At 36.7% G+C, this 25,645-nt stretch overlaps 1 protein-coding gene across 17 annotated transcripts in view; it reads right to left on the bottom strand.

Moving 5' to 3' along the window:
- Positions 1-25,645, bottom strand: part of KDM6A (lysine demethylase 6A) — a 157,285-nt gene that overhangs the window by 32,463 nt on the left and 99,177 nt on the right. For 4 of the 17 annotated variants that reach the window (XM_054165951.1, XM_054165952.1, XM_054165953.1 and 1 more), the window contains 13 exons: positions 24,631-24,685; positions 21,839-21,873; positions 19,532-19,597; positions 18,204-18,297; positions 12,397-12,523; positions 9,912-10,010; positions 9,319-9,538; positions 8,624-8,758; positions 8,031-8,186; positions 7,317-7,412; positions 5,153-5,257; positions 4,145-4,540; positions 518-1,293 (listed from right to left, as the gene is read on the bottom strand). In XM_054165951.1, coding sequence (XP_054021926.1) covers positions 518-1,293; positions 4,145-4,540; positions 5,153-5,257; positions 7,317-7,412; positions 8,031-8,186; positions 8,624-8,758; positions 9,319-9,538; positions 9,912-10,010; positions 12,397-12,523; positions 18,204-18,297; positions 19,532-19,597; positions 21,839-21,873; positions 24,631-24,685 — 2,360 coding nt within the window. The remainder of the gene's footprint in view (positions 1-517; positions 1,294-4,144; positions 4,541-5,152; positions 5,258-7,316; positions 7,413-8,030; positions 8,187-8,623; positions 8,759-9,318; positions 9,539-9,911; positions 10,011-12,396; positions 12,524-18,203; positions 18,298-19,531; positions 19,598-21,838; positions 21,874-24,630; positions 24,686-25,645) is intronic. The other 13 variants (XM_054165954.1, XM_054165955.1, XM_054165968.1 and 10 more) reach the window with 7 other exon arrangements.

Raw genomic sequence — 25,645 nt, 5'->3', positions numbered from 1 at the left:
AGAGAAAAGCACTAAAATACAAAACACTTTTTGAGTAAATGCTACTATAGCATTTTTAATTAATTTTTTTTTAAAAGCTCAGCCACCTTCAAAACCCATAAGAACATATATGAAACATACACCAGTTATTATTGAGGATCTGGTTGATGAATCTAAGCTGAAAAGCAAAATAAACAGAACTAATTGTTTTTTTGTTTGGGATTTGTTTTGGGGTTTTTTTTGGTCTACACAGTATTTTAAAATGTTGGGCATTCAACACAGTTCTGTACCAAGCTGCCTTGAAACAGCTCAGTCTTATTTAAGATGTGAACAGCAGTACCAAAGGGCAAGAAGCAAAGTCAGTGTTCAAAAGACACTGATCTAAACCCACCTGGTTATGATTTCACCACCATGACTAGTTATTTAATAATTAAAGCAATTCCAGCAATGAAGCAGTTTCAATAAAGCACACATTTCCTGCAATGCAATAGAAGTTCTATTACATAAACCATCTGTATTGAAGATTTCTAGCACTTACCGACATGCTTTTAGAACTTCTGCTGAGCTGGGGTATATGGACACCGACATTGATGGTATGATCTGAGGACTAGGTTTGTGGCTAATTGGAGGAGGATCTGCTTTCATGGGGCTCTGAGAGTCCTCCAACCCCTCTCCGTTAACTGTATGTCCACTGTGAGGGCTGTTAAGGCTGGTAACACTGTTTGTGGTAGTCTGTTCAGTAGATTTCGGAGAAGGTGTTGCTGTGGAAATGGCTGAAGATGGTGAGGAGGCAACAGAATTCTCAGTCTTTGTATGAACAGCTGGATGAACGTTATTGACTTTGTCACAGGTTCCAGTACCCACATTGTTATTGGCTTTTCCCATCAACAAGGCAGAGAGCTGAGGATTGTCTGAACTAAGTAAACCTGGTGACTTAGAATCTCCATGGCTAGGGCTAGAAACAGCATCTGCCATCACCTGATGGACATGATTAGGAAGTCCCTCTACACCGGCAGTGCTGTTAGGTGTCTCTCCAGAATGCCTGCTTGTTTCAGGCACTGCTGATGTGTTTCCTGAAGGCTTGCTCTCTTTGGTTAAGGTAATGCCTTGTTGTCCACCTGAGGTAGCAGTGTGAGAGGAGAGGTGATTGAGAGCAGCCCCCTGTGTTACTGAATTGCTAGGCGTGGCAGGATGTCCATTCTGATTCTGAATACCAGTGCCAGCTGCCTGGAGATGCTGGGAAGGCCCAGTGGAAGAGAGAGGTCGTTCACCATTAGGACCTGCCAAATGTGAACTCTGACCTTTGTGAAGCCCCTATGAAGGAAGGAACGAAATCAGAATTTAATCTTCACTGAAATAGTCACATATGATCAATCTATGAACATTTAGAAAGCTCTCAATTGGCTTTACCAACCCACGAACTGGAACTATGTGGAAAACCAGACATATAAAGAGAAAGATGCAGCAACACAAACACATCCAAAGAAACAACAGAACAAGAAACAGATTATATCCCCAAATTCCAAGGAATGATATCCACTATGTTGACATGGCAAATGTTACCTGAAAAGTAAACCTAAGCAATCACAAGAAACTCTGTTAACTACAAATTCTGTGAAGTGAACTTAAATTACAGACTGCAAAACTTGCTGTATTCCTATGTAAGAGGCCCACTATAAAGTGAAGAATTACCCATATAGTTCATAACATCTATACAAAGATTACTAAAACTGACAGTTAACACAACATGATTAAAATTTAACACATGCATTGACAAAACATTCAATTCTAAACATGTAAAATTCACAAGGCCAAACAGCTTTTCCCCGTCCTGGAGAAAAAGATACTAAAAATATTACTTCAAATTCTTAAGACATTCACATATCATCAAGGCACATCAGTTTTGGTCTTAATACAAGCAGGCTCATGCTACTCTTCCATGTAAGCCTTCAAAAATTTTGATTCTTTTTTTGTCATTTAAATCCAGCAATCTGCACTGTTCTGTGCTCAAAGATTTTATGTAGATACAAGCAGCTTTTCTTTGAGAAATCAAGTTTTAAATTGTTTTCTCAAACACTCATCTTTTGTTACTGAGCACAAAGATGGCTTAAGTGCCTGAGCTGAGTTCAGTGAAAAGGAAAGAGTATAAATCAAGTAAGGCAATCAGATAATTTTGACTCCATAGGTAAACTACCTGCTTGCTGAATGAGAAGACAGTGAATTCCATTCACTTCCAACTTTAAATAGTCTAGTGATACACAGCAATGAAAAAATACAGTTTCTTGCTAATGTCTGACACAGGTATTTTAAAGAAATACTGTTATTGATTATTAACTGGACACAAATTAATTAACACCTCACTGCAAACCCAAGCCTTGACATTAATAGGATGAATCAGTTGTACTATGAAAAGCATTCCATTCCCTAAGGAACAGTATGTATGAACAGTATGTATGACTGTAAAGGTGAAGTACACACAACTGATTCCAGGGTAACGTACTGTGGTGGGTTAAGTAATACTGTTAAGTATTTCATTCCAAGTTCCCAAACCTACAATTAAATTGTTGAATGTTTAAATGATCCCTTAGCTATGAGACAACGTCAAAAAAGCTCAAATAATCCACTTTTAAATTTACTAGTAACTGAGGTTTTATTTTGGAAAGGGCAACAATCCCATTTTGGAGGCTCCCAGTTGTGATGTTTCCACATAGTCTAGTTTTCACTTCTCTTTTGGAAGGGTTGCTACACCCTTCATAGGGCAATTCTTTTTTTTTTTTTTTTTTTTTGTGAATTACAGGCTGCATTATGCATGTCACACCTGTGTATGTAATTTCTTATTTCCTCTACATAGATTAATTAACAGTATTTTTTTTAAGCAAGAATTCATTTGGTACCTGTGGAGAACGTTACAGACTCAGAAACTCTGCTGAGATCCTGTTCTCTGAATACACTTCAGACAGAACAAAGATGCAATGGTTACAGCAAAAAGCACTGCAAGCTTTCCTTGGAACAGTTACCCAGCCTTTACAAAACACCATCTCTACAGAAGGTGGTCAGCTCCTATTGCAATTTATTACTTGCCTACTTTATGGACACTAGCACCGCAGACATCTAATATGAAGCAGATACCAAGTGCAGAACTTCTTTTATACAAGACAGAAAAAACAGAAAAGTGAATTCCAATTCAAACAAGATGTAGTGAGGCTAACATGCTCCACATCCTCCAGTCACATTTACAAACCATGTAGATGGTACTACCAATAGAGAGGAAACTTTAAAAAATGTAACAATGTTTAGTTTTGTAAGAACTGTGTTTTACAGAAAATATTCCTGTATTATCTCAGCATGTGCAGTTAACCATGTATGTATGCCTGTAGCACAGCTCACTCTCGATTCTTCAGCATTAAAGAAACACCCAGTGTTAATTAAACAAGAAATTGATGCAGTTCTGAGTAAGAAAACAGTATGTATCAAGCTGTACAACCCATTTGGTAAAAATGAATTAAACCATTAGGGTTTCTTCCTATTTAACACCTCATTAAATCCACAAGGTGTACAATGTCTTGGAAGAAAGACATTTAGGCTAAAATAATGAAGGAAAAAAAAAAAGGCAAAAGAAAAAAAAAAAGCTCTGTCTCCAAGTTCTAACACACACAAAACACCCTCACCTACACACTTTTACAGTATTCTTCTGCAAGTAACTATTGCTAGGTATTAATTTTGAAAGATCACATGGCAACAGTTAACGGGTTATGATCACATCGTGACGACAATGTAATGTCACAAATAAGTATGGCATTCAGCATCCCATGAAATATGTATGTTCTTCCTACATGGAAAACAAATCACAACGTTTCACATTAAGGAAGCAACAAAAAGATGTACAGGTATTCTTTTTTAAATGAAGTTTTCTGCAAAGATAGGCATCTGAGTTTTATGTCCTCTCTGACTTATGGTAATTTCCTTTACCTTGAAAGCAGATAATTTCATACAGGTGTTTTTAACAATAAAAAGTAATAGGCAGGTTTGACCTAGTGTATGTTTTAGTTACATGCAGGTCACCAGCTTTACAAAACAGAAAATTATTATTTACAAATAAAAGACTCCAAACAGTGACGTGCTTATCAAGCCTCCCTAGAGCACTGATTAAACTGAAATTATATACCTGAGTGGAGTTAGATAGTTGGTTTTTCCACGGCTCCTCTGCGCTGCTGGTCAGGTTTGTGCGGTTATGAGGTAGAGAGAGTGCGTTTTGCTGCAGGTAAGGCACGTTTCCATTACTTCCACTTTCTGTTATGTGATTATTGCCTATCAAAATAGTGTCTGTACTACTCAGCGTTCTTGCTGTGCTGCAGGGAACAGGGCCTGCTGGAAAGGGTCCATTAGCCATAGGCTGCCCAGGGCAGGCAGGACGGATTCCACGCTGAGAGACATTAGGCACTCTGGTTAGAGCAACCTGCGGCTGCTGACCAGAGACAGAGTTTGTAGGCAGTGATGAATCAGCTGTTGGCCCGTTAGGAATTCCAGTAGATCGTACCTGTGCAACTCCTGTTTGTCTCAGCTAATAGAAGATGAACAAAGCACAAGAACATTAGCTGCAGAATTTAAAACAAAGCAAAAAAAGATTGCATAAAATGATTGTACAAGGTTTGTGCACTTCACTGTCAATTGGTCAATTCCAATTTTGTACTGATTTTAAGATTTTCACAGTTGCTGTTCAGGAAAAAAGATGACTCTCATGCTCACAAATACACCAAGCAAATTTTAAGGTAAGGCAACAGTCACACTTGTCTTCTAGGCCCTTTAGTTTGAGTGTTAGTGTTTTACTACTTAAGTTGGACACTTAGAGATGTAAACAATGAGAGGATGAGAGATATGCTGTAGTCTTACTACAACTATGTGTTCTTGAAGTACAACTGCTTCTACACATGTCCTCTCAAGTGTGGCTTGAAGTTTTACATTATCTGGTAGCCCTACAATAAAACTCATGATGATTCAACCAGTAAACCATAATTCTACCTTACATTAAAAAAAAATAATATTCAATGTAATGCACTAAAAGGCATGAGAATTATGTACCACAGAAATTCTTAAGAATTCAAGACATAAGACATGAAACAGACTTCATTACCAACAAAAGCTTTGTAGAGGACAAAAATATTTTTCCTCTCACCTGCTGGTGTTGCTGCATCAAGACAAACTGACTCTCCAGCTGTTCCAGCATGAGTTTCTGTGCTGGATTTAGATTATTTCTGTTTGCACGAAGTTGTTCCAAGTGCTGAAAAAACAGCAGAACAGTTCAGAGTCATTAAAACTGCCTGTGTTTTTTTTGCTAACTTTCTTACATACAGTAGAAAAAATTGTCCATGAAGAGCTGTAAAGGTGAAAATATGATCGAGCTTTCTCTTGCAGGCACAAACATCTTCCCAAACATTATTCTGCAATCAAACCTTGTTACTAAAACTGAAGAGACTTTCTAAGTTATCCAAGTATAAAAATATTACCATCACACTAAAATTACCTGCACTGGAATCATAAAGAAAAAACACTTTCAAGTATGATTATATAGAATTGCTATTGTCATAATGTATGGTTTAACACTTATTTGTACTGTGTTGTTCTGTTATTAACATTGTTCAGTCTGAAGTAAATGCAACCTATAGTCACATATGACAACACCTCCAGAAAACATAATAAACTAACCAACTGAAGAATTTAAATATTTATTACAAAAAAATCTGATCTTTATATTGATTTTAAACCACTCAGCACATGCCATCATTCCACCAGTAAGTGTGGTGCTCTTAAGCAACATGATGTAAATGCTAAAGTTGTGGAACTATCTCAGAGGGAAGGAGGTGTATGTGGAGAGGAGGGCAAAAGTTGGGTTACGCTGAAAATGCCAATTTTCTAGATAGTTCTTAAATACTAAGCTACTTCACATCATTGTAAAGCCTTTAAAAACACAAACACCAGCCAAAAAAACCCTAAACCAGAACAAAAACCCTAAATGAAATGAACACCCCCCCCCCAACCACCCCAAAATCAAATCGTAAACAGAAAAAACCCAACCAAACTAAACCAAGCCTCACCAAAAACATAAATTAGGTTCATTTAGATCCTTTCAGGTCTGCATGTATTATTTTTCTACATACTTCACATCTCTTTCACTAGCACAGCATAATCAAAGTAATACATAAATGGAGCTGAGATATGAACATTAAATAAACTGTAGCTCATTCTGCTTTGAACAATTGTATTTGCAAACTATCAACTTTTACATGTATGCTGGAATTTTGTCAAGCTATTACAACCAAATCCAGTATACCATACTTAAGATAGAGAATCCTACTTAGATACTGCTTTGAGGAGGGAAAAGGAGAAACTAAAAAGGGAAAAAAGTATTAGGAAGTAAAATAAAGAGAGAAATAATGAGAATGCATGAAGAAAGAGAGATAGAAAAAATACTAGGGAGGATTAAAGGTGCTGGAAGGTGAGGGGTGAGGGAGTGAAGGGAGGTAAATACTATGCAGCATAATAAAGCCAACATTGTTCAGCTAGATAAACAGCTGAAGAACTATACTGGAGTCGAAGGGAACACTGCTCAGTCAATCAGAATGCCTTCTGTCTCTGCACAGTGTTTCCTTCTACTTTTCCATGCGTCCAAAATGGTATTTGTGATACATGGTGATGAGTCCAGCTAGGCCTGATTTTCAAACTATGGAATTCCTGATGAAGCTCACTAGAAGTCCTCATGAACAGAAGGGCCAACAAAACATTGTAACGACAAGAACAAAAAACAAACTCCAAATAACCCCAACAAACCTCCAAACAAGATTTCAAAAATAAAATCTGGCATTTCATATAAATATGACACAAAATCTAGGGAAATATTTGTAGAATACATGTTTGTTTACATAGTCTGATACAAGAAGCTGTCTCAGAAGAAGAGGTTGTTACAATACTTCTACACCTCCTTCAAAATCCCCCACAATACAGCAGTGGCAAAACTCACTTGGCATGTAAGTGTGGCAATTTGCATATCTATCTTTGAAACATCCTAAGAAAAAAGATTACTGTTCTTGGTAAATTATAGAATTCATGCAATGTAATCATTCCGTTTCTGCTAGACATCATTATTTTACTACAGAATTGATCTCACACAGAGAAGCCACCAATGCTAGCAAAACCTGAGTGGCACTGTGGGATTTGGGAAGTATTTCACATTAAATTTCAGAAATGTAAAACCTAAAAAGGATGTATTTTCTTAAAAGGAAAAAAGAAAGAAAGAAACAAAAAATATTATCAAAGCTTTTGAATATCTTCAATATACCCACCTGTAGTTTCTGTGGTGTCAAGCACCAAGAATGAATTTGTTGCTGTACAGGAGGATGTGACACTGTATGGCCACCGCTCCAAACATCTGAAGTATTCTGAGAGAAAATATTACATTAAAATGAGTGACTAGACAAGAGTCAACACAATTTTACTATCTTACTTACGAAAGAATTAGTCATCATTTCAAGAATAAAACTATAAACAAAGAACATACTAAAACATACCAACTCTCATTCTACCATTCCTGTACAGTATCAGAGTAGTTAACAAAAGAAGTTAGATGATATCTAATTTATAATGAAAAACAATCAAATTATGTAATTAACTTAAATGTACACTAATTTTAAAGCTGAATACTTCATCTACTGTAACACTATTGTGTGATGATGAAACACTTGAATTCTAAATATAAGCAAAGGCAATAGACATGATGACATGATCTATCTAGACTATGATTGCACTTCTTCACTTACACAAGCATGATTGCAGTATAGTGCCACCAATCTGCATTGCCTTTATGTGCTTCCTGTCTCAACTGTAACCTAATTAACACATCCCTGAAACATTTATTTCTTTTTCAATTCCTAAAAACATTCCCCGCCTTGATGCCAAAGGATTAAAATTGGGCACAAATTCTGTGCATGCTGCATCATTTCAATGCATATTTCCATATGGTTTTGGTAGGGGGCTCTTTAGTTCATCAGAATATATACCTTTGTTGGACTAGATGTTCTTTTCCTCTTGGCAGGACTGGTCAGGTCATCTACTTGGCTAGAAGGAATCATGTGTAGTGGCAAGGATTGCTGTGAAATTGGTGTTTGAGTGAGGCCTAGTACAGGTTCAGTATTTGGATGATGAGGTTTACAAGCCTAAGAATCACAGAAGACAAAAATATGGTTCTATATATTCTTATTTCTTTCCTTTAAATCATATATTTTTACAGCCCACATATATTAAAAGGGCCAAGTAGGTATTCTGAAGCTGATCTCAATAACTGAAAAATCAGTTTCCATATGGTCATCAATGGAGGAATGTGTACCTTTCATGGGATTATTAAACCACTGCAGCATTTCTATTTAAGATGAAACCTTTTAAAATCATGAAAATCCACAAAGGTTCTAAATTGGTACCCCCATATTTCTCCCACATTATAGGGAGCTTCTTGATCTAATATCCCTTTGCAAATAAATCAAAGGCTTTTTATCAATAAAAGCCAGTCCTGTGCTCAATAAAATAAGCTTGACCACTACCGATTGTAAAGAACCCTTAAAGCTGGGCACCTGCAGAACATAACCCAACTTCTCACCTGCTGTGCTGTGTTCATGGCACCCTGCCTGGAGGTAAGCTCTGCGGGGATTGGTAGGCTCCATGCCTCCTCAATACTAGGAAGTAATTTAGTTTTATTCTGTAGACTACCTTGTGGAAGGTTACACAACTGAGCCTAGGAAAAATTATGTAAAAAGCAAATTTAACACAAGCCTACTTTAGTAAGAGCAAGTCCATGAAATCTTCCTAAATGCTGTAGCTAATTATGTCTTAAAGAGAGGATAGATTTAAAATTTGGGATTTTAGAAAGGTGCTAAGTATAAAGAGGGTAACCAGAATATAAACCTTTGTGAGAATCAGAACAAAGATGAGCTCTGGATTCAGAGGTCTCATAATTCCTTTTCTCTGAAATTGCAAACAAGAGTGAAAGATAGCGTTGTGTGTTCTCTCTAAATGTTATGAGAACTTAAAAATGTAGACAATACAAAGAAAAAAGCAAAGTGATGTAAAACAGTATGCTTTGATTAAATGTGCAAAATAGGACTTATAAGGAATTAAGTTCCACTTAAAAATGAAGAAATAAAATATTACAGGCTATGATATGCTTACAATACACATGAAAACAGGTTATACACACCACAAACAATTCCAAGTTAAACTTCTGTGTCACTGCTCCCCTCCCCTCTGCTGTGCATTTGGAAGAGTATTTCCCGCCTCTTAATACGTTAGTTTTACCTGTAAATACTTTATCCGTGCTGCAAGTGCAGAGGTATTACTACAATTTTTGCTCCTAGTTGCATTTAAGTAGCATTTAATGGCATCCTGAGGCTGGTTGCAGGACTCATAGAGTGTGCCTAGGTCCATCCAGGCTGCAGCATGGCCATGGTCCAATTGTACAGCACAGATATAGGCCTGTAAAGCATCCATAGGCTGATTTTGCTGTTGATACAGCACACTGAATAGGAAGATTAGTGAAGTTGAGAATTAATAACAAAGTAAAAATACAAACAAGTCAAATATATATATTCCCCTCAAAACCCTTAATATTTGCCATTACACAAACCACAGTAACAAGCATAAAAACCCACAGAAAATCTTGAAGAAGCAAAGCCTGTCTGCATATCATATTTAGCATTTAAGAAAAAAAGATAGCAAACATACATTTTTTTAATTTAAATTTAAAATCAGTTAAGTCTAACAACATGTAGGTGTAACAAAAATAAGCTTTACATTCCCCTTGAGAGCACAAATAGAATTAAAATGCTGATATTCTTTATTAATATTAGTATTGAATTATGTATTACTGTATTACCCTGTATTATTCTTACCCTATAGAACACCATGTATCTGCACTTGCTTCTGATTTATCAATAGATTGCCTATAAGATATAAAGGCATCCTGAACTTTCCCAATACTTGAATAGCACCTGGGAGAAGAAAAAAAGAACTTGGGTAATATTTATAGAAGGTAATCACTGAGGATGGCTTGCCAAGACTGATCTGATAAATGTTAAGTCATGCAAATACATACTCATTTAGATGAATCAAAAATATTTCCTGTTTCTGAATGCCAGGCATAAGCAGACTTAAACATCTTAATTGACATTATTGCTGATTTATCTGACAAGTTCACCATTAACTGCTTAAATCCCAGCTTAATGCATTTGTAAGGAAAAGCAAATCATACCATATTTTAAAGACTTGCATTTCTCTTATCTGTGATAACTTACCAGTCAATAAGCACAACATTTATCTACAAATGCATTTAAAACAAACAATTATCTATTTCATCTGTGATAACTTAGCAGTCAGTAAGCACAACATTTATCTACAAATGCATTTAAAACAAACAATTATCTATTTAATCAAACAGTTATGAAACTTTGCACCCAACAAAAAGTGTTACAGAATTACTACGCTATATTGGCCAACTCCATCAGGATGGTCCCTGACTGGCTGGGAAGCTTATATGCATTTCCCACATCTCACGTTGCAAGTAACGAAGCACAAACCAGCTAGTTTTACTGCATATACAGAGAATTAAATTCTGTTTAAAAATCTTGCTGTTCCAGGTTTTCTACTTCAGTATTTTTCACACACCATTTCAAAGGTATTCTGGCATTGTAAGCTGAAATACCAGCACCCTGAAAACAGCTACAATTATACCACAGGGCGTAATACCTACCTTTTGAAAATTAAAAGCTTCAAATAAAAACAATATTAAAAATACATATACAGATACAAATTTAATCTACAATTTCTCTGCTGCTTATACTGTTTGCATTAAGTTTCCCTGTTGGAAAAAAAACTGACAAGTTTCAAGACACATAAACAGAAAATTTATTCTAGTAAAAAATAAAAATCAAGCAGAACAGGACAGGCAAAGGTTTGTCAAATATGCTACACTCTTACATCTTTGTGAGGCACACTAGGAAAAGACTACAATAAAATTTAGCAGTGCTTTGAATGGAAACATCTATTAAGTCTGAATACAAAGTTTCGGAAGTTAATTTTAATCACAGTCTAACCCAAGTTCCAATGGACATGTTTCCATCAGTTTGCTCCTCAGGTATATGGAGACTGATTCGGCTAACATTAAGCATCCAACAAAATTTAAGCAGGGTGATGGATTTTTTTTTCAGTGCAGGAGGAAAATGTAAGTGGTGGTGGTGTCATTTTTGAAAGGTAGTTTTAAACAAACTTACTGTCCAATTTGGACAACCACCAGAGAGGAAGGAATAACACAAGGGAATACGTGAAAAGGGAAAAAAGAAGAGTAGTGAATGTGCAACAGTGTAACCCTGTTCCTTTCCTCTTCTCCAGCCAGTGTATGGACTGAAGGAATGAGACAAGTACTTTTCATCTAGTCCTCCCTGTAGAGTACATGAGCTCAATTAGCTCAAGGCACGTGGAACAGAACTACTGAGTAAAATACAGAATTTCAGTCCAGTAGGTGGTAAGGTTAGAGAGGAGATTCCTGGCTCATTTTACCTTCATCCTCCACACCTATTCTAGCCCTCTGCCCTTCACAATCAGTGACAGTGTTCCTCCCTTTGCCTGCAGACAGCAGGTTTAAGAGCCCTTTCTTACAGGAAGAGTTGGAGAAATATAATTAGGACCACAACCCCAAAAGTAGGTTCCAGTCGTAGGTGACCAGAACCTCCAAATTTGTATTATTTTTTACATCTTGGAATAAGCTAATTTTCAACTAAGAAATACTGTCTAGTAGTAGAGAATTAATACAACACACAGATTTTAGAATGGATCAATTTGATCTATTTTGCCGTCTTATATTTAGGTGCAATATACACTTTTTATAAATGGATGTATACCTGGTAAATGTTTGGATTTTAGTGGAAAAACTGGTTTGGGATTGGAAGGGACATTCTGAGAGAAAACAAAGGGAGAAATTATTGTGGCAAAGATAAGAAGGAAAGGAAAAAAAAACAAAAATACAGAGCATGTACCAAAAGGAAAGAGAGAATAAATGTGGTAGTAGGAGAAGGAACAGGTAAAACCAGGCTGGGCAGGTTCAGATTACTGTGAATGTGCAGACTGAACAAAACTACAAAAATAGCAGGATGACTTGGGTAACATCCTTCATTTCAAAGTCTAATCTATGTTCCTCCCAAACACGTTAGCACCTTGTCTTTTTATACAATTTCCAGAAAGTCAGACTTCAACAGATACATACAGCCTTTCCCTTCAGTTTTCCTCTGAAAATATTAAGAAAGACAACATAAGATATTCACAATAATGAATACCCTCAGAAATTTTACAAACAGTTACAGAGTCTACAAAATCATTTCTCACCTTCCAAGGAAATACCAGGATTGACCAGAATTTGGATCTGCTTCTAGAGATTTCTGAAGATACTGTATAGCGTAGCTTTCCTTGGTTGCCTTGTCTCCAAGCTGATCCACGGTGTGATGCATCCAGCCTACAAAAAGAAGCCATAAATTACAGAAGTGAAATTCCCTAAGACCACTGAGCACTTTGGTACAGCATATTCATAGCATTAGTTCCTCTTCAAAAATAGGACTATCAAACAATAATATCACTTACATATAACATTATGAATGAAACTTTAAAAACCTTTAGTACTCTATACTAAGATTACAGGACAAAAGGACCCAGTTTCATTTATCTTTAAAGTTGGTTTGTCTTTTAAGTAATTTTCTACAAGGTTAGTAATGTGATTATGAACTACTCAATATTCCACTATAAAAAGTTAATCTGAAAATGTTAACTCATTCATCCTCTAGACACAGATGCCTTCCCTGGCTCCAAAAAATGCCATTTTCCCTGCCATGCCCATCAATCACCTGTATATTATGTTTACCCCTTTTATTTTAAATCCTTGTATTTATCCCATATCTACATTTGGACAGTTCTTCAATAGAACATTGTTAGGGGGTTTTCTGTCCCCATTTACATTGTCATTTCCTCTTCATTGCTACAATATCCTTTCCATTTGCCTTGACAAATGCGATCACCTCTCATCTACGTAACAAATTTTGCTGAAAAGATCATTTTATTTTCTCATCTAACCACACATGATATTCTTTCAAATGCCTTTTTTTTTAATTACACTAGATAAATTATTCATCCCCATTTTAAAGGCCTCCCACAATCCATGCACTCCCATATAATCTTTTACATGCTATTAAAACACATCTCAGCTCTAGCACTAATGCAAGGCTTGGTTATGATTTTAAACAAACACCTTCATAATCTTCTCAAGATGTTCCTCATCTGTTTCTTTGCTTAGATGGAATTCCATTGAACAGTCACAAAAATCATCTCTCTGCTATTCGTATTATGAATAGAAGGAAATCCTTTTATCAGTCTTACTAAAATCACTGTGTACCACATGGGTCAGCAATGGACTGCTGTTTGCTTAATCTCCACATAGTTTTTGCAGAGAGATGGTTTAGAGTTGACCCTTCAGTGCTGAGTTGAGGGGTGGACTAGATGATCTTTCAAGGTCTCTTCCAGCCCCTGACATTCTGTGATTTCTTAAGAATCCACTGCTTTTCAGCCAACATTTGTAAAACAAAAGATTGGACAAGGCACTGTCCCTATGCTTTTATAGTGTTCTGCCCATAAACAATCCCTTGTGGAACACTGTGATATTAATTTCATAAAATACCTAAGGTTTGTGTAAAGTGTGTGAAGTACAGAGCCTGTACTACATGTCCATGTAAAACCTTCATCAGCTAAACTAGCTAGATTAAGTAGGCAAGGCTGAGAATTGAACTGATGAGTATTTGCAGCCTCACTTCACTCTCTGCAATTAGGCCATACCTTAAATATATCAGCCAACTTGTTTTATACTTTTTATTTTTTAATTCCATGGGGTTATAGTATCACAGTATCACCAAGGTTGGAAGAGACCTCAAAGATCATCGAGTCCAACCTGTCACCACAGACCTCACGACTAGACCATGGCACCAAGTGCCACATCCAATCCCCTCTTGAACACCTCCAGAGATGGAGACTACCACCTCCCTGGGCAGCCCATTCCAATGACTAATGACACTCTCCAGGAAGAACTTTCTCCTCACCTCCAGCCTAAACTTCCCCTGGTGCAGATTGAGACTGTGTCCCCCTGTTCTGGTGCTGGTTGCTAGAGAAGAGACCAACCCCTTCCTGGCTACAACCACCTTTCAGGTAGATATAGAGAGCAATGAGGTCTCCCCTGAGCCTCCTCTTCTCCAGGCTAAACAATCCCAGCTCCCTCAGCCTCTCCTCATAGGGCTTGTGCTCAAGGCCTCTCACCAGCCTCGCTGCCCTTCTCTGGACATGTTCAAGTGTCTCAATGTCCTTCCTAAACTGAGGAGCCCAGAACTGGACAGTGTTCAAGGTGTGGCCTAACCAATGCAGAGTACAGGGGCACAATGACTTCCCTGATCCTGCTGGCCACACTATTCCTAATGCAGGCCAGGATGCCTGTTAATAGTCACAGCAACACTTTTGCAAATGAAAGTGCAAAATAAATCTTATGAAGAGTGACCGAAGGAGCTGGGGCTGTTTAGTTTGAAAAAGAGGAGGCTGAGTTGGGGGAGACCTCATTGCACTCTAGAACTACCTGGGTATGTTTAGACTGGATATTAGGAAAGAAATTTTTATGGAAAAGTGTGGTCAGGCATTGGAATGTGCTGCCCAGGGAGGTGGTTGAGTCACCAACCCTGGATGTGTTTAAAGGTCATTTGGATGTGGTGCTTGGAGATACGGTTTAGGGGTGAACCTTGCAGAGCAGGGTTATCGGTTGAACTTGGTGATTCTGAGTCTTTTTTCCAACCTGAATATTTCTGTGATTCTGTGAAAGACAAACTTCTTTCTAAAAGAAAATCTTATCTATTGGGTAACATTTTCTTAGGGTGCTTTAAGAAGTATCTATTGGAAACTGTGGTCAGAAATAGAAGTTTGAGTATTTCCTGGACTGCAAAAAAATGGCAAGTGGTTACAGAGCTGAAGAAAAAGAAAAACCCCACTTTATCCTGTCTGAAGATGGATTAAATCAAAACCATAATCATGACACAATACAAGACATATCCAAACAAATGAAGATCAGTAACTTTTGCACAGACATGGCTTAGAGTTGACCCTTCAGTGCTGGGTCAAGTGTTGGGACTAGATGATCTTTTCAGGTCTCTCCCAATAGGCTGTATTCTGTGATTCTATGACATATATACAGCTTTCTTTCATGGACTTCACAAACAAACTATGATCTTGATTCAAACCTCAAGTCACTGAAGTTCTTAAACATGCATTTGCTTTAAGTAAAAACAGCTTATGTGAGGGTGGTTGTGGTTACCAGAATGCACCTGTGTAACTGCTGTACAGTAAAGATAAAGATCCCAGGTGCAGTGCCAGGCAAAGCCTGAGATAAAGGTAAGAGTTCAGGGATTACAAACAAAGGTAAAAAAGACATTAAACAATTTCTGAATCTTTGGGAATATTGTGTGGTATTGTCTATTTGCTATTTCATCAGAAAGTGGTGGACTTGAAACGTAAAACACTGTAGCTTCATACTGAGGTTCACTGATAAAAAGAGTGAGTCTATTTTCTAGGAAACAGAAACGAGAACCAGCTATCTTTATCTAGTTTCACTACTGCAACAAGGGTGGCTTCCCAATTTTACCTTCCTGTGCAGGAAGTGAAAAAGTCAGAAAGTAAGAGAGAGGCTGAGGGAGAACAAATGAAAGTTTTTTACTAGAACTGCACCAGTAAAGGAAACAGGATCTCCTTGTGCATAAAATGAACAACGTAGAGAAAGAGGGCAAGGGGAAAAAACCCTGGTTGCAAAACCTAACTCAAGTTCTCAACTAGCTTACTGACTATACTTCCACTCTTGGGATATTTATAACCTAAAAAACAAACCCACAGATTTTGTCCAAACTTCACAAATGTTCTAGGCTCTTTTCCAGGTCTTTACAATTTAATTTATAACAAATCCCTGTGTTGCCTCCACAAGAGGATGTGCTAGCCTAGCACAATTATGCTTATTAATCACTCTGATGCTAAACTTGTCGCAACTGATTTTCCCCAGTAAGTATCATCATCTCAATGGCCTCTGAAGAGATAAGCCTCTTCCCCCTTTTAGCATCTCACGGTGTCTCATCCAATTACGTGGCTACTACCTAAGAACAAGAGTGCTCGGGACCCTCTTAACAGATACTTATGGGGTTCTTACACTCTTCTTTATGCAACTGCTGAGTACAACTGGAGAAAGAATAGCAGGACAGATTTGATCTTCAGTCTCATTAATTTGATGCAATTTTAGGCAAATAGTGAAGAATTTTGCTGCCTGGAAATCAAATGAAGTGGCACAAAAAAGAAAGAAACTGATCACATCCAGCTGTACAACCTGACTGTTGCATCTACCTGAATTAGCCAGTGTACATCAGCCCAAACAGATATGCATTTATCTGAACATCACTGGGTTCTCCACAGTGATCTGCCTTGGAAACCAGCAACAAGAGCAAAGATTTTCATAATTGTCTCACAAGACAAATTGCCTAAATTTCAACTCAGGCTCAATAAACATTAACTAGCAAAGGAAAATAAACAGAAAGCATTGTCATGCCAAAAAGATTTTTCTGCTGGAGTGAAAAAAACAAACCATAGAAGCACAAATCTATTTTGATTGGGTTTTGCCAGTAGCATTCTGGCAGATGGCAGGTATTCTCCATTGTTTTTTCTAAGCAATAGTGCACCACCCAGACTATGCTTCCTGAGGAGGTGTTTTTATTACCAGCTGCTAGAGACTAAACCTGAGATAAACACCATACTCTGATAAATATCACTGCTAACAGCAAAGAACAAAGAAAATGGTATTATTCCTTGAATGTTCTGGTGAAGACCATACTGCAAAACCAGGTGAACCATGCTGAATAAAGGGAGCTCTTATTGCTAGAAAAGAGACCTGTGGTAGGATTTTATTAAACCATGTGTCTGTGATTCTTTTTGTTCTGGCAACATACATCAGAGTTGCAAAAGCATTCACCACGTATTTTGGGAAGACTGTTTTCCATTTATCAGATGTACAGCCTTTCTGGATGAAATTGCTAACAATTTACATTAGGTGGGATAGTACCAAGTTGGGGATGGGGTGAGGGGGGAAAGGTTATTAAAAATATAAGCAACACTGTCATGTGACAGAGAAAATATCAGCACCTAGACTCCTGCAGCAGACTTCACCAACAGTCTCATTTGTGATTTCACACACGAAAACCAAAAGCTAAACAAATTTGTCCACTCTAAATCTATACACAACCTGCACTGCAACAAAAGGAAGCACTGTGGCCATAACTCAGTGCCAACTGCTAATCTGAATTAATTTACCACTATGTGAAGGGAGGGGAAAAAATAAAAATGGACATAATCAGGCTAAATTAATATTCAGAATAATAAATCAGATGAAGAACATGGAGAAAGTGAATGAAGAGGTTTTGCCTTGGGTTGAACTATTTTAACAAACTGGTCTGGAAACATGTTTAAAAGGCATACAGAACAGAAGTAATTTATCCTACCCACCCACTAGAAATTTGGCCTTCTAGAAATACGGAAAACGACAATTTGGAAAAAAAAGAAAAGGAAAACTTTTTCTCTTTTTATGTATTTTCTTTTATGCAATCTGGTGATAAACATTTTAGTTGCAGAAACTGGTTTTCATTACGTACAGCATAGTTAAAGAGAAAGAAAAGGCCAGTTTTTCATTTCCCGTGTTCTTCTGTTCTGCAACGGAGAAGAGCGTTTCTGGTTTACTGTATTTAGCCTGGCTGTTCAACGCATGTTCTCAGAGGCAGAACAGAGAATACAGAATTCTAAAAGCTGCCCTCCTCTGCTGAAAGCCCACCCCCTCATTGCCTGCAACACACACACTGCATACCAAGTCTAAGAGCTCCTTAATTTTGTATGTTTAATTAAAATATTTTACTTCCTCTCTTATTTACGTAATTACCTACTGTTATGCATTCTATTTCGGGTGAAAAAATCTCACGTCTCATACTCAGCATCTAAGACTCACTTGGGAAACAGAGCCTTAACAATCACTGCTGAAGGTGAGGATGGAAAAAGAAACACACAGGAAAACAAAAGCTAATTTTACATACCTAACTGCTGTAAGACAGTTGCTTTTACTTGTGCAGGAAGGTTTTCGATCTGCAAAAGCTGTTCATAAGCTTCCTTTGCAGAGTGATACTTTCTCTGCAAAAGGAAAGAAGTACACGGATTAATCATAAGGCTTGCAACGGATCACCAATAGCAACGTTTTCACAGCACTGACAGCACAGAATCACATTGACAAAAAAATTTCAATTTCTTTTTTGTTTTTTTTTTGCATACAGTGCATATGAAAGCTTTAATGAGTTACACAGCTACAGTAAGAGAATAACTTTCATAGATATAGTATTTAATATAAATTGACTACTTAAGGGAAATTTGCAAATTTATAATAATTTGGTCAACTCCTCATGCATGCATTATGCTTCTTACACTAAAATGAACATACTGCTTTTAAGGGGAACGTTTGAGTGCAAGTCTACACCTGAAAAAAGCCTCTCTGCAAATTCCTGCCAGGAAATTGGTAACAAAGATTAAGATCATTGGTAATTGGTGGCTGGTACAATTTTGCCTCTCTATCCTTTAGTATATTTGAACTGCCTTTTCAACAGATTTTTATTATCCTTGTTTAAGTCTCTCTGTATATAGAATGGATAAACTATATCCATGGATTACGCCTAGAGAACACAGGTATGCCACCTTATTGTTCGCTATATAGTTTTAGAGTGTTTAAAACATGGAAACATTTCATTCTTAACTCCCTGTATGAAGATGTCCTGATACAGACAACACATTTTCAAGTCATGATTGTGGTGCACTGACTTCTCAGACAGTACAAGCTGTTTTGTGTATATTAGAGGTTCAGACTTATTGATAGATTTTTTTGTTTGTTTGTTTTGCAATAATGTCAGCATTTATATTCATGTTACCCTAACGGTAATTGACAGTGGATGTATTTTATTTGCTTAATTCCTCTGTTCCTCCTCTCCCACAAAAGTCTAGGGGACAAATGCTGAAGTCTGTTAGCAAAAGTACTTTTTGTCTTTTTAAGTTTCTAAAATTTATGAATAAAATATGCTTTCAGATAACACTGGACTTTCTTCTGGCAAAGAGATGAAGAGCATAATAAAATAAATGGGGCCACCTAAAATCAAGTGATCATGACTTAATTACATTTGTTTAACACAAACAGTATTCAGCATTGACTACTGGTGTTTTAGAAGGGACAACTGGGAAGATCACTGTAAACAATATAAATACCTATTAGGAGTTAAGTTATTATTAAGTTCTCGAGCTCTCACAATCACAAAAGACAACTCTGTTGATTTTAAAAACCTTATTCTAGTCAGGAAGAAAAATTAAAGCAGCAATTACATACTTTCAAATGGAACAAGGGGAAGTTGGTAGAAAAGATTTTTAATTGGTGTTCATGAAATGTAGACAACTGGTAAGAAAACAAATAATATAAATAAATAAAATATCCATGTCCAGCAAAATAAAAACAATCAGGAAAAAAAAATTAATTTAGCATTGGGAACAAAAGTTGTAGTTTATGACTATGAAGGATAAGCAAATGAAGACCAGTTCACTGTACAGCATGACAGCAGTGGCAGCAATCCAGATATCAAAAAGGTAAATACTAGTATCTAACATTCACACTTTGAAAAAGATGATTACATGTTTGGGAGGACTGAGAATGGCCTATTAAAATAGGCATGTTTTGCAGATCTAGGGTATTCTATACTTTTGTTTCTGCTGCATTATTTATTGTTTAGAACTCTGCCTATATATATGCCTTCAAATATTACAGAAAACTGCCATTAATATTTACATTTGGGTTTATTTAGGTATGTTAATTCCAAAGATCTGAAGTCTTTGATGTTTGGTTGCATCATAGATGGTCTCAGAAATGGGAATGTTGAGAGGAACTCAACCAAACAACTTTCTTTACACACCATACAAGCTACCACTCTTAATAGCTAGAGGGACTCCCATGATGGAGATGAAGTAATAGAAACTAGCATTAAACACCATGAAAAAACACTGCTAACTCATATCACCATCAGGCTGCTCTCTTGTTCAGAAGCTGGCAACCAATCATTTAAAATCCAGTACTGTGAAGGTACATAATTAAGAAGTGAATTAACTTTTTCATTTAATATTAGCAGGTAGAAAATTTTCAAATGCATGGAGGGGTTCAGAAAACCACACCACTGTGTCCTCTAAAAGAAACCAGACAACCAGTCTGCTTCCAAAAAAAAAATCTCTTTACTGTTGTGTTAGAGGTGATATCCAGGATGAAGTCAAGACCCTTTGTGGTTCCAAGTATCACAAATTCCAGAAAAGAAGATACCCCTTCAAACCAGAACTGTGAGGCAAACCAAAACTAATGGCAGAATTCAACAAAATGTTTTTCCTCTGACTGTGTTAAAATAAGATTCCCACTGCCTATGATTGTAGGCTGGAAAGCACAGCTTAAGCAACTGCAACATAGGTCACATAATTACATAAAGCACCTGACATGGTGATCTGGTGTCCAGCTTTCTATTTTACTCTAGCAAATCAAAGGAACCAACATGTTGAGAATGCTTTTTATATACATGTGTCAGATATGCTCCAGCACTCAGAATGAAATCTGTATGGTGGCTAAGGTAAGAACCATAACAGTCCAAGAAGTTTCTTAACGGTTTAGTAGTCATGAAGTCTTGGGTGACAGGTTGGACTTGATGATCTTTGAGGGCTTTTCCAACCTTATTGATTCTATGATTCTATTAATGGTGTTTTGGGATGGGGGATTTCTGTGTAGAGCTTTGCACCAAAAACATTCAAAAGAGTATCTTGTTTATAAAATTTATCTTTCATCTACGTAAATACCTAATTTTTCACCATGACATCAAAAGACAGCACTCATGTTACCAAGTTATTTTTCAACTGACTGAAAATGCATTTTGTCTCACACTTTTTAGTAGTTTTTTTGCTTTCACATCACATCGCCTCAGTCACCTATAAACACGATAAAAGGGCATACAATCTCCAGTATACGACCAGTCAGATAACAAATGTACATTAACTACTTCAGTGGTTATTTGGATTTTATTTACGTATATTCTGAAGTTCAGTTGTTTTGTCATTTCCCAAAGGATTCAAATGAAAAAAACCCTCGGTGGTAGGATTTGATATAGAGTCAGTAGCACAACTTTATGTGCTGTTGACCTCAGACCAAATGTTTGTCACATCAGTTCAGTGAAATTTGAAAATTTCATGTCAAATATATTTGAAAGGCACTTGAGCAACTGTCTAGACTCATGCATGTTTTGAGACTGTGTATGAGAAACAGCATGAATATAATTGGAGAAACTACATATTGTTACTGCTATATATAACTTGCTTATTGTATCTATATTCTCATAAAAGAAAGTTATTTAAAATTATGTTTAGGGTTTTTTTTTGCACTCAACTTGGTAGACTGGTACATATGTAAGCTTATTAAAATAGCTCCTCCATTTTATAGCACATCAGTCCACATACAAAGTATTTTTAATTTAGCCACAAGAAGAAGAAGTTTCTATAGTGATTCAAGACTTAAGCCTTTACAAAAGCATCTATAATTTGTATTCCACAGACTGATTACATCTTACAGTTAGAAAATCAACCACGCTTTATGAAAAGGAGCTTAAAATCTTACCTGGATTTCATATAAGTGAGCGATGTGAAACTGAACTGTAAGGTGGGAAAATCAAAAGTATTAGTTTTAATAAATGTCAACAATTACATTTTTTTTTTTAAGCAAGGGATAAATAATATCTCAAATTTGTCAATGCAACCCCAAGATAAGTTTCATTTTGAAGATACAAAAAAGTAATTGTTTACACTGAGAAAATGAACACACATCCTGACAAGGCTTTAAGACGGCAAACAGATATTGCAGAAAGCAGTCCACAGATTTTACTTGTATTGTGCAACACAAAGCACATTAACTTTTCAGTAAACTTAGCAATAAAATCTCTTTAAGCAGAGATGCACAAGAGAATGCAAGTAATAGTTAGAAATATTGATTTATTTTGATTCAACTGCCAAGGAACAGTCTAGCTGGATTACAGAACAGAAAACTACCTTATACACTGCCAGTTTCATACTGGAGCTTAGAGTCAGGTGGTTTGGTTTGGGTTTTCTTTTTCCCTTTTTAGGAGCTTTCTCCCGTTAAACTAACTAAAATCATTAATTACAGATTGTATTCTGATCATTACTACAAAGCATCTTAAATTCCTCGTACTAACTGCATAGAATGCCATAACAATGCTAGAAGCCCTTGGAGGCAACTGCTGGCTTGAAAGTGAGTATGAAAGCTCTTCAAGAGTAAAAGCAGAGGAAAAATTATCCTCATGCTGCTTAAGTCACTAAAGATAAGGTGGAATCCCTATCTCTAAGGTTTAAGAACTGCTAACCTAAACTAGCCATCAACTGGTAGTTCAAGCTAGCTGAGATTAATGTAATCCTTCTGATTTGATGGGTAAAGAAAAAATCCTCTGAAACAGACTTCAGCCTGATGTTCTTGATTACTACAATTAAGAAAATACCCGTGCTTGAGCCAAGCTCAATTTATTTCAATTACACAGATTTCTCTCTCTTGAAGCTACATAACAGTGTCACATAAAGGTTTATACAGGTAATTTGAAGTTCCAGGGTTTCTCTATGGGGGCCATACAGGAAGATAAAGGCTCCCTCTGTGCACTGGTTTGTCCTTCACTATAAAGAAGGTAGCCTAGTGCACTTCAGAATCCAGGTCACCATCTAAAATTTTAATAAACTTTTTGTGTTCCTTGCTAAAGGGCATGCAACACACTCTTGTTCACTACATCGCCAAACTTCGCTCTGTACTGATGAAGGAAAAGCCTCTGCTTTGTTTCAACGGTTCATTATCTAAAAAAACCCCAGAACTCTTTTCTTCCCCCCCCCCCCCCCCCCCCCGCCTCAATAGGGGGGGTTACAAAAGGCACCCATGCCAGGCAAGGGAACGAAATTTAAGGTGCTGTATTGGAGACTGCCTAAATAGAAAGAAGACATGCTTAAGTATTCTAACACTAATGCTACCAATACTCTCACTGTATTGCTGCTATTCATCCAGCCTTTAGAAATGCAAGGATGAGGATTAAGGCAATGGTGAGCATTTATGTGATGGTACCTGACACCCTGGGTCAGAGCACAGGGTTCACCTTCGGCTAAGTAGTACAATGAAACTTGACAAAGTCGCCCATTCCTATTCACTCTCTTCCTCTAGAATTTTGTTGGGGGTTATAAGGCACCATAAGCTTTAACACGGGGCCACACCTCTGTATAGCTGGGGGCAGAAGGGACTGTGGGGGAAAGGTTAGGAAAGCACTTACAAAAATTCAGCAATACAGTGAAAATTGGTAAAGTTAGTGAAAAATAGCAAGAACTAATAACAAGTATGATCACTTATATAGATAAATCTGTTGGAAAGAAAAAACACAGAAGTCTGTTGACTTAGGAAGAATCCTGCCAATAATTTTACTAAATTATCTGTGACTGCTCCTGGTAAGTGATAAAGCTTTGGAGAAAACCTTGTAGCACAGCTGGCTCCTTGGTACCAATACAGCTAGCAGTTTAGCCCGTACAAAAAAATCCCCTTTCATTACCCTTGCTGACAAAACATTCACAATGCCATCCAGTTCTGAATTAAAGAAACAAAGAAATACTTTTAAGTACATTATCCAGTGCTTCTAAGGTTAGACTTCGGAAGTAACCTGACCAAGAACAGCATGAAGGTATCTTAAAAACTGAGCAAGTCATTTCCTTCACAACTGCGTGCCTTTTAGTTCTTAGACTCCAAAACATGCAGGAACATATGCTTACTCTTGCATACAATTCCACCAATCATGGATAAATAAATACCTGCAGCATGCCTGTAACAACCTGCAGTATACACTGCATATAATAGGTCATACTACAGGAAAAGATTATACGTGTTAAATACAGACTAATACATAGTCGGTACCTAATAAAATGGATAATCAAATTACATATTGTACTTTTTCTTACTTCAACACTGTAAGAATGATGTTGAATTTCAGATCAACAAATTTAAATGGCAATAAAGTGACCACTGAAAGACAAAAAGATTATCAAGATGCCACTTAATATTAAATAATTAATATTAAATGTGTTCCATGGCACAAGCACTATATTCATAAAAAACTAAATTAACAGTCAAACAGCATGTTTCCTTCAGAACAATTAATAAGCTTCGTCTTTTATGCCATATTTTAACAAATCCACAGTTCCATTGGACTATCTGTCTCCACTGACAGATGGAGACAGGTTTTGTAGTCTCCCTCTCTCAGTACTGATTGTCTTGATTTTGAAGGACTGGTTCATTAAAAATGGATACAGCTGTGAGAATAACAATTTAAAATAAATCTACAACAAAATAAATGGAAATACTTAGAGGTTACTTACTTTCAGCATTAGACAAAGTGCAGGGATTGCAGTCAATCAAAGCTAACTGAAAATGCTGGGAAAAAAAAAAAAAAAGAGTAATTTGTTTTTCAAACAAAGCAATACTAGCACTTGGGCAATTACTACAAATAAATCAATTTTGTACTTGAAAATCAGTACTGCATTTTACCATGTATCTTAAAGAAAACAATTTTCAATTTCTGTTCAAATGTTTACTAGAGAAAAGTTTGGGGTTTTTTAATTGCAGATGCCACCAGTGCTTCTAGTAATGTAAAATGGCAGCAGCCACCTTCACAAAACGATTGAGACAGCATTGGGAAGAAAGACTGTATCAAATGAATGGTCAAAACTGGAAGATCAAGCTTTTCTCGGAACGCACAGGTGGGAATGTAGGTAATACCAGCTCACAGACTCATGGAGATAAACACTGAAGCTCTCAATTTGTCTGTCTAGAAACCCAGAACATTATTCCTTCAAATTTAGTGATTTGAAATTTTTTTATCACTTGTCAAAGAGCACTTAAAACGAGTAACTTCACATGAAAACACAAGTTGCCTAAGTTCTTAAGTTTTGGCATTCTCTCCTCCAGGTATTAAGTTCAGTTCGATTAACTATTAAAGCTTGTTTATTTTAATCACTTCTCAAGAGATACAAAAAGTATCTTTTAAAGTGTTTTGTATTCTGAAGTTTCCAGTCAATTATTTCACTGTTCTAGAAAGAAGATCACACAGGTAGAGCAATGAAGTCTGTGTGCCATAAAGTCTGGATGTGAACCATCATTTCACAAGTGTCTTGTTAATTCAGTGATCACTGTTTACAGTGTGTTAAGAGGCATGCAAACTCAAGTGCCTCTGAACTTTTCCATTAACTTTATAGAAAATTCCAACACTATGTAGAATTTTGATTACCATGTTAATTCAATACAGAATAAGGACTAGGAATATAGGAACCTAAGACACAGCTTATAAAACAGTGTTGTTGTAAAACACAGTTTATCTACAAAACACAATTTCAG

Source organism: Dryobates pubescens, chromosome 12 (assembly GCF_014839835.1).
Source record: "Dryobates pubescens isolate bDryPub1 chromosome 12, bDryPub1.pri, whole genome shotgun sequence".
NCBI lineage: Eukaryota > Metazoa > Chordata > Aves > Piciformes > Picidae > Dryobates > Dryobates pubescens.
The sequence above is the reverse complement of the archived record's forward strand: the minus strand, read 5'-3'. Positions and strand labels throughout refer to the sequence as shown.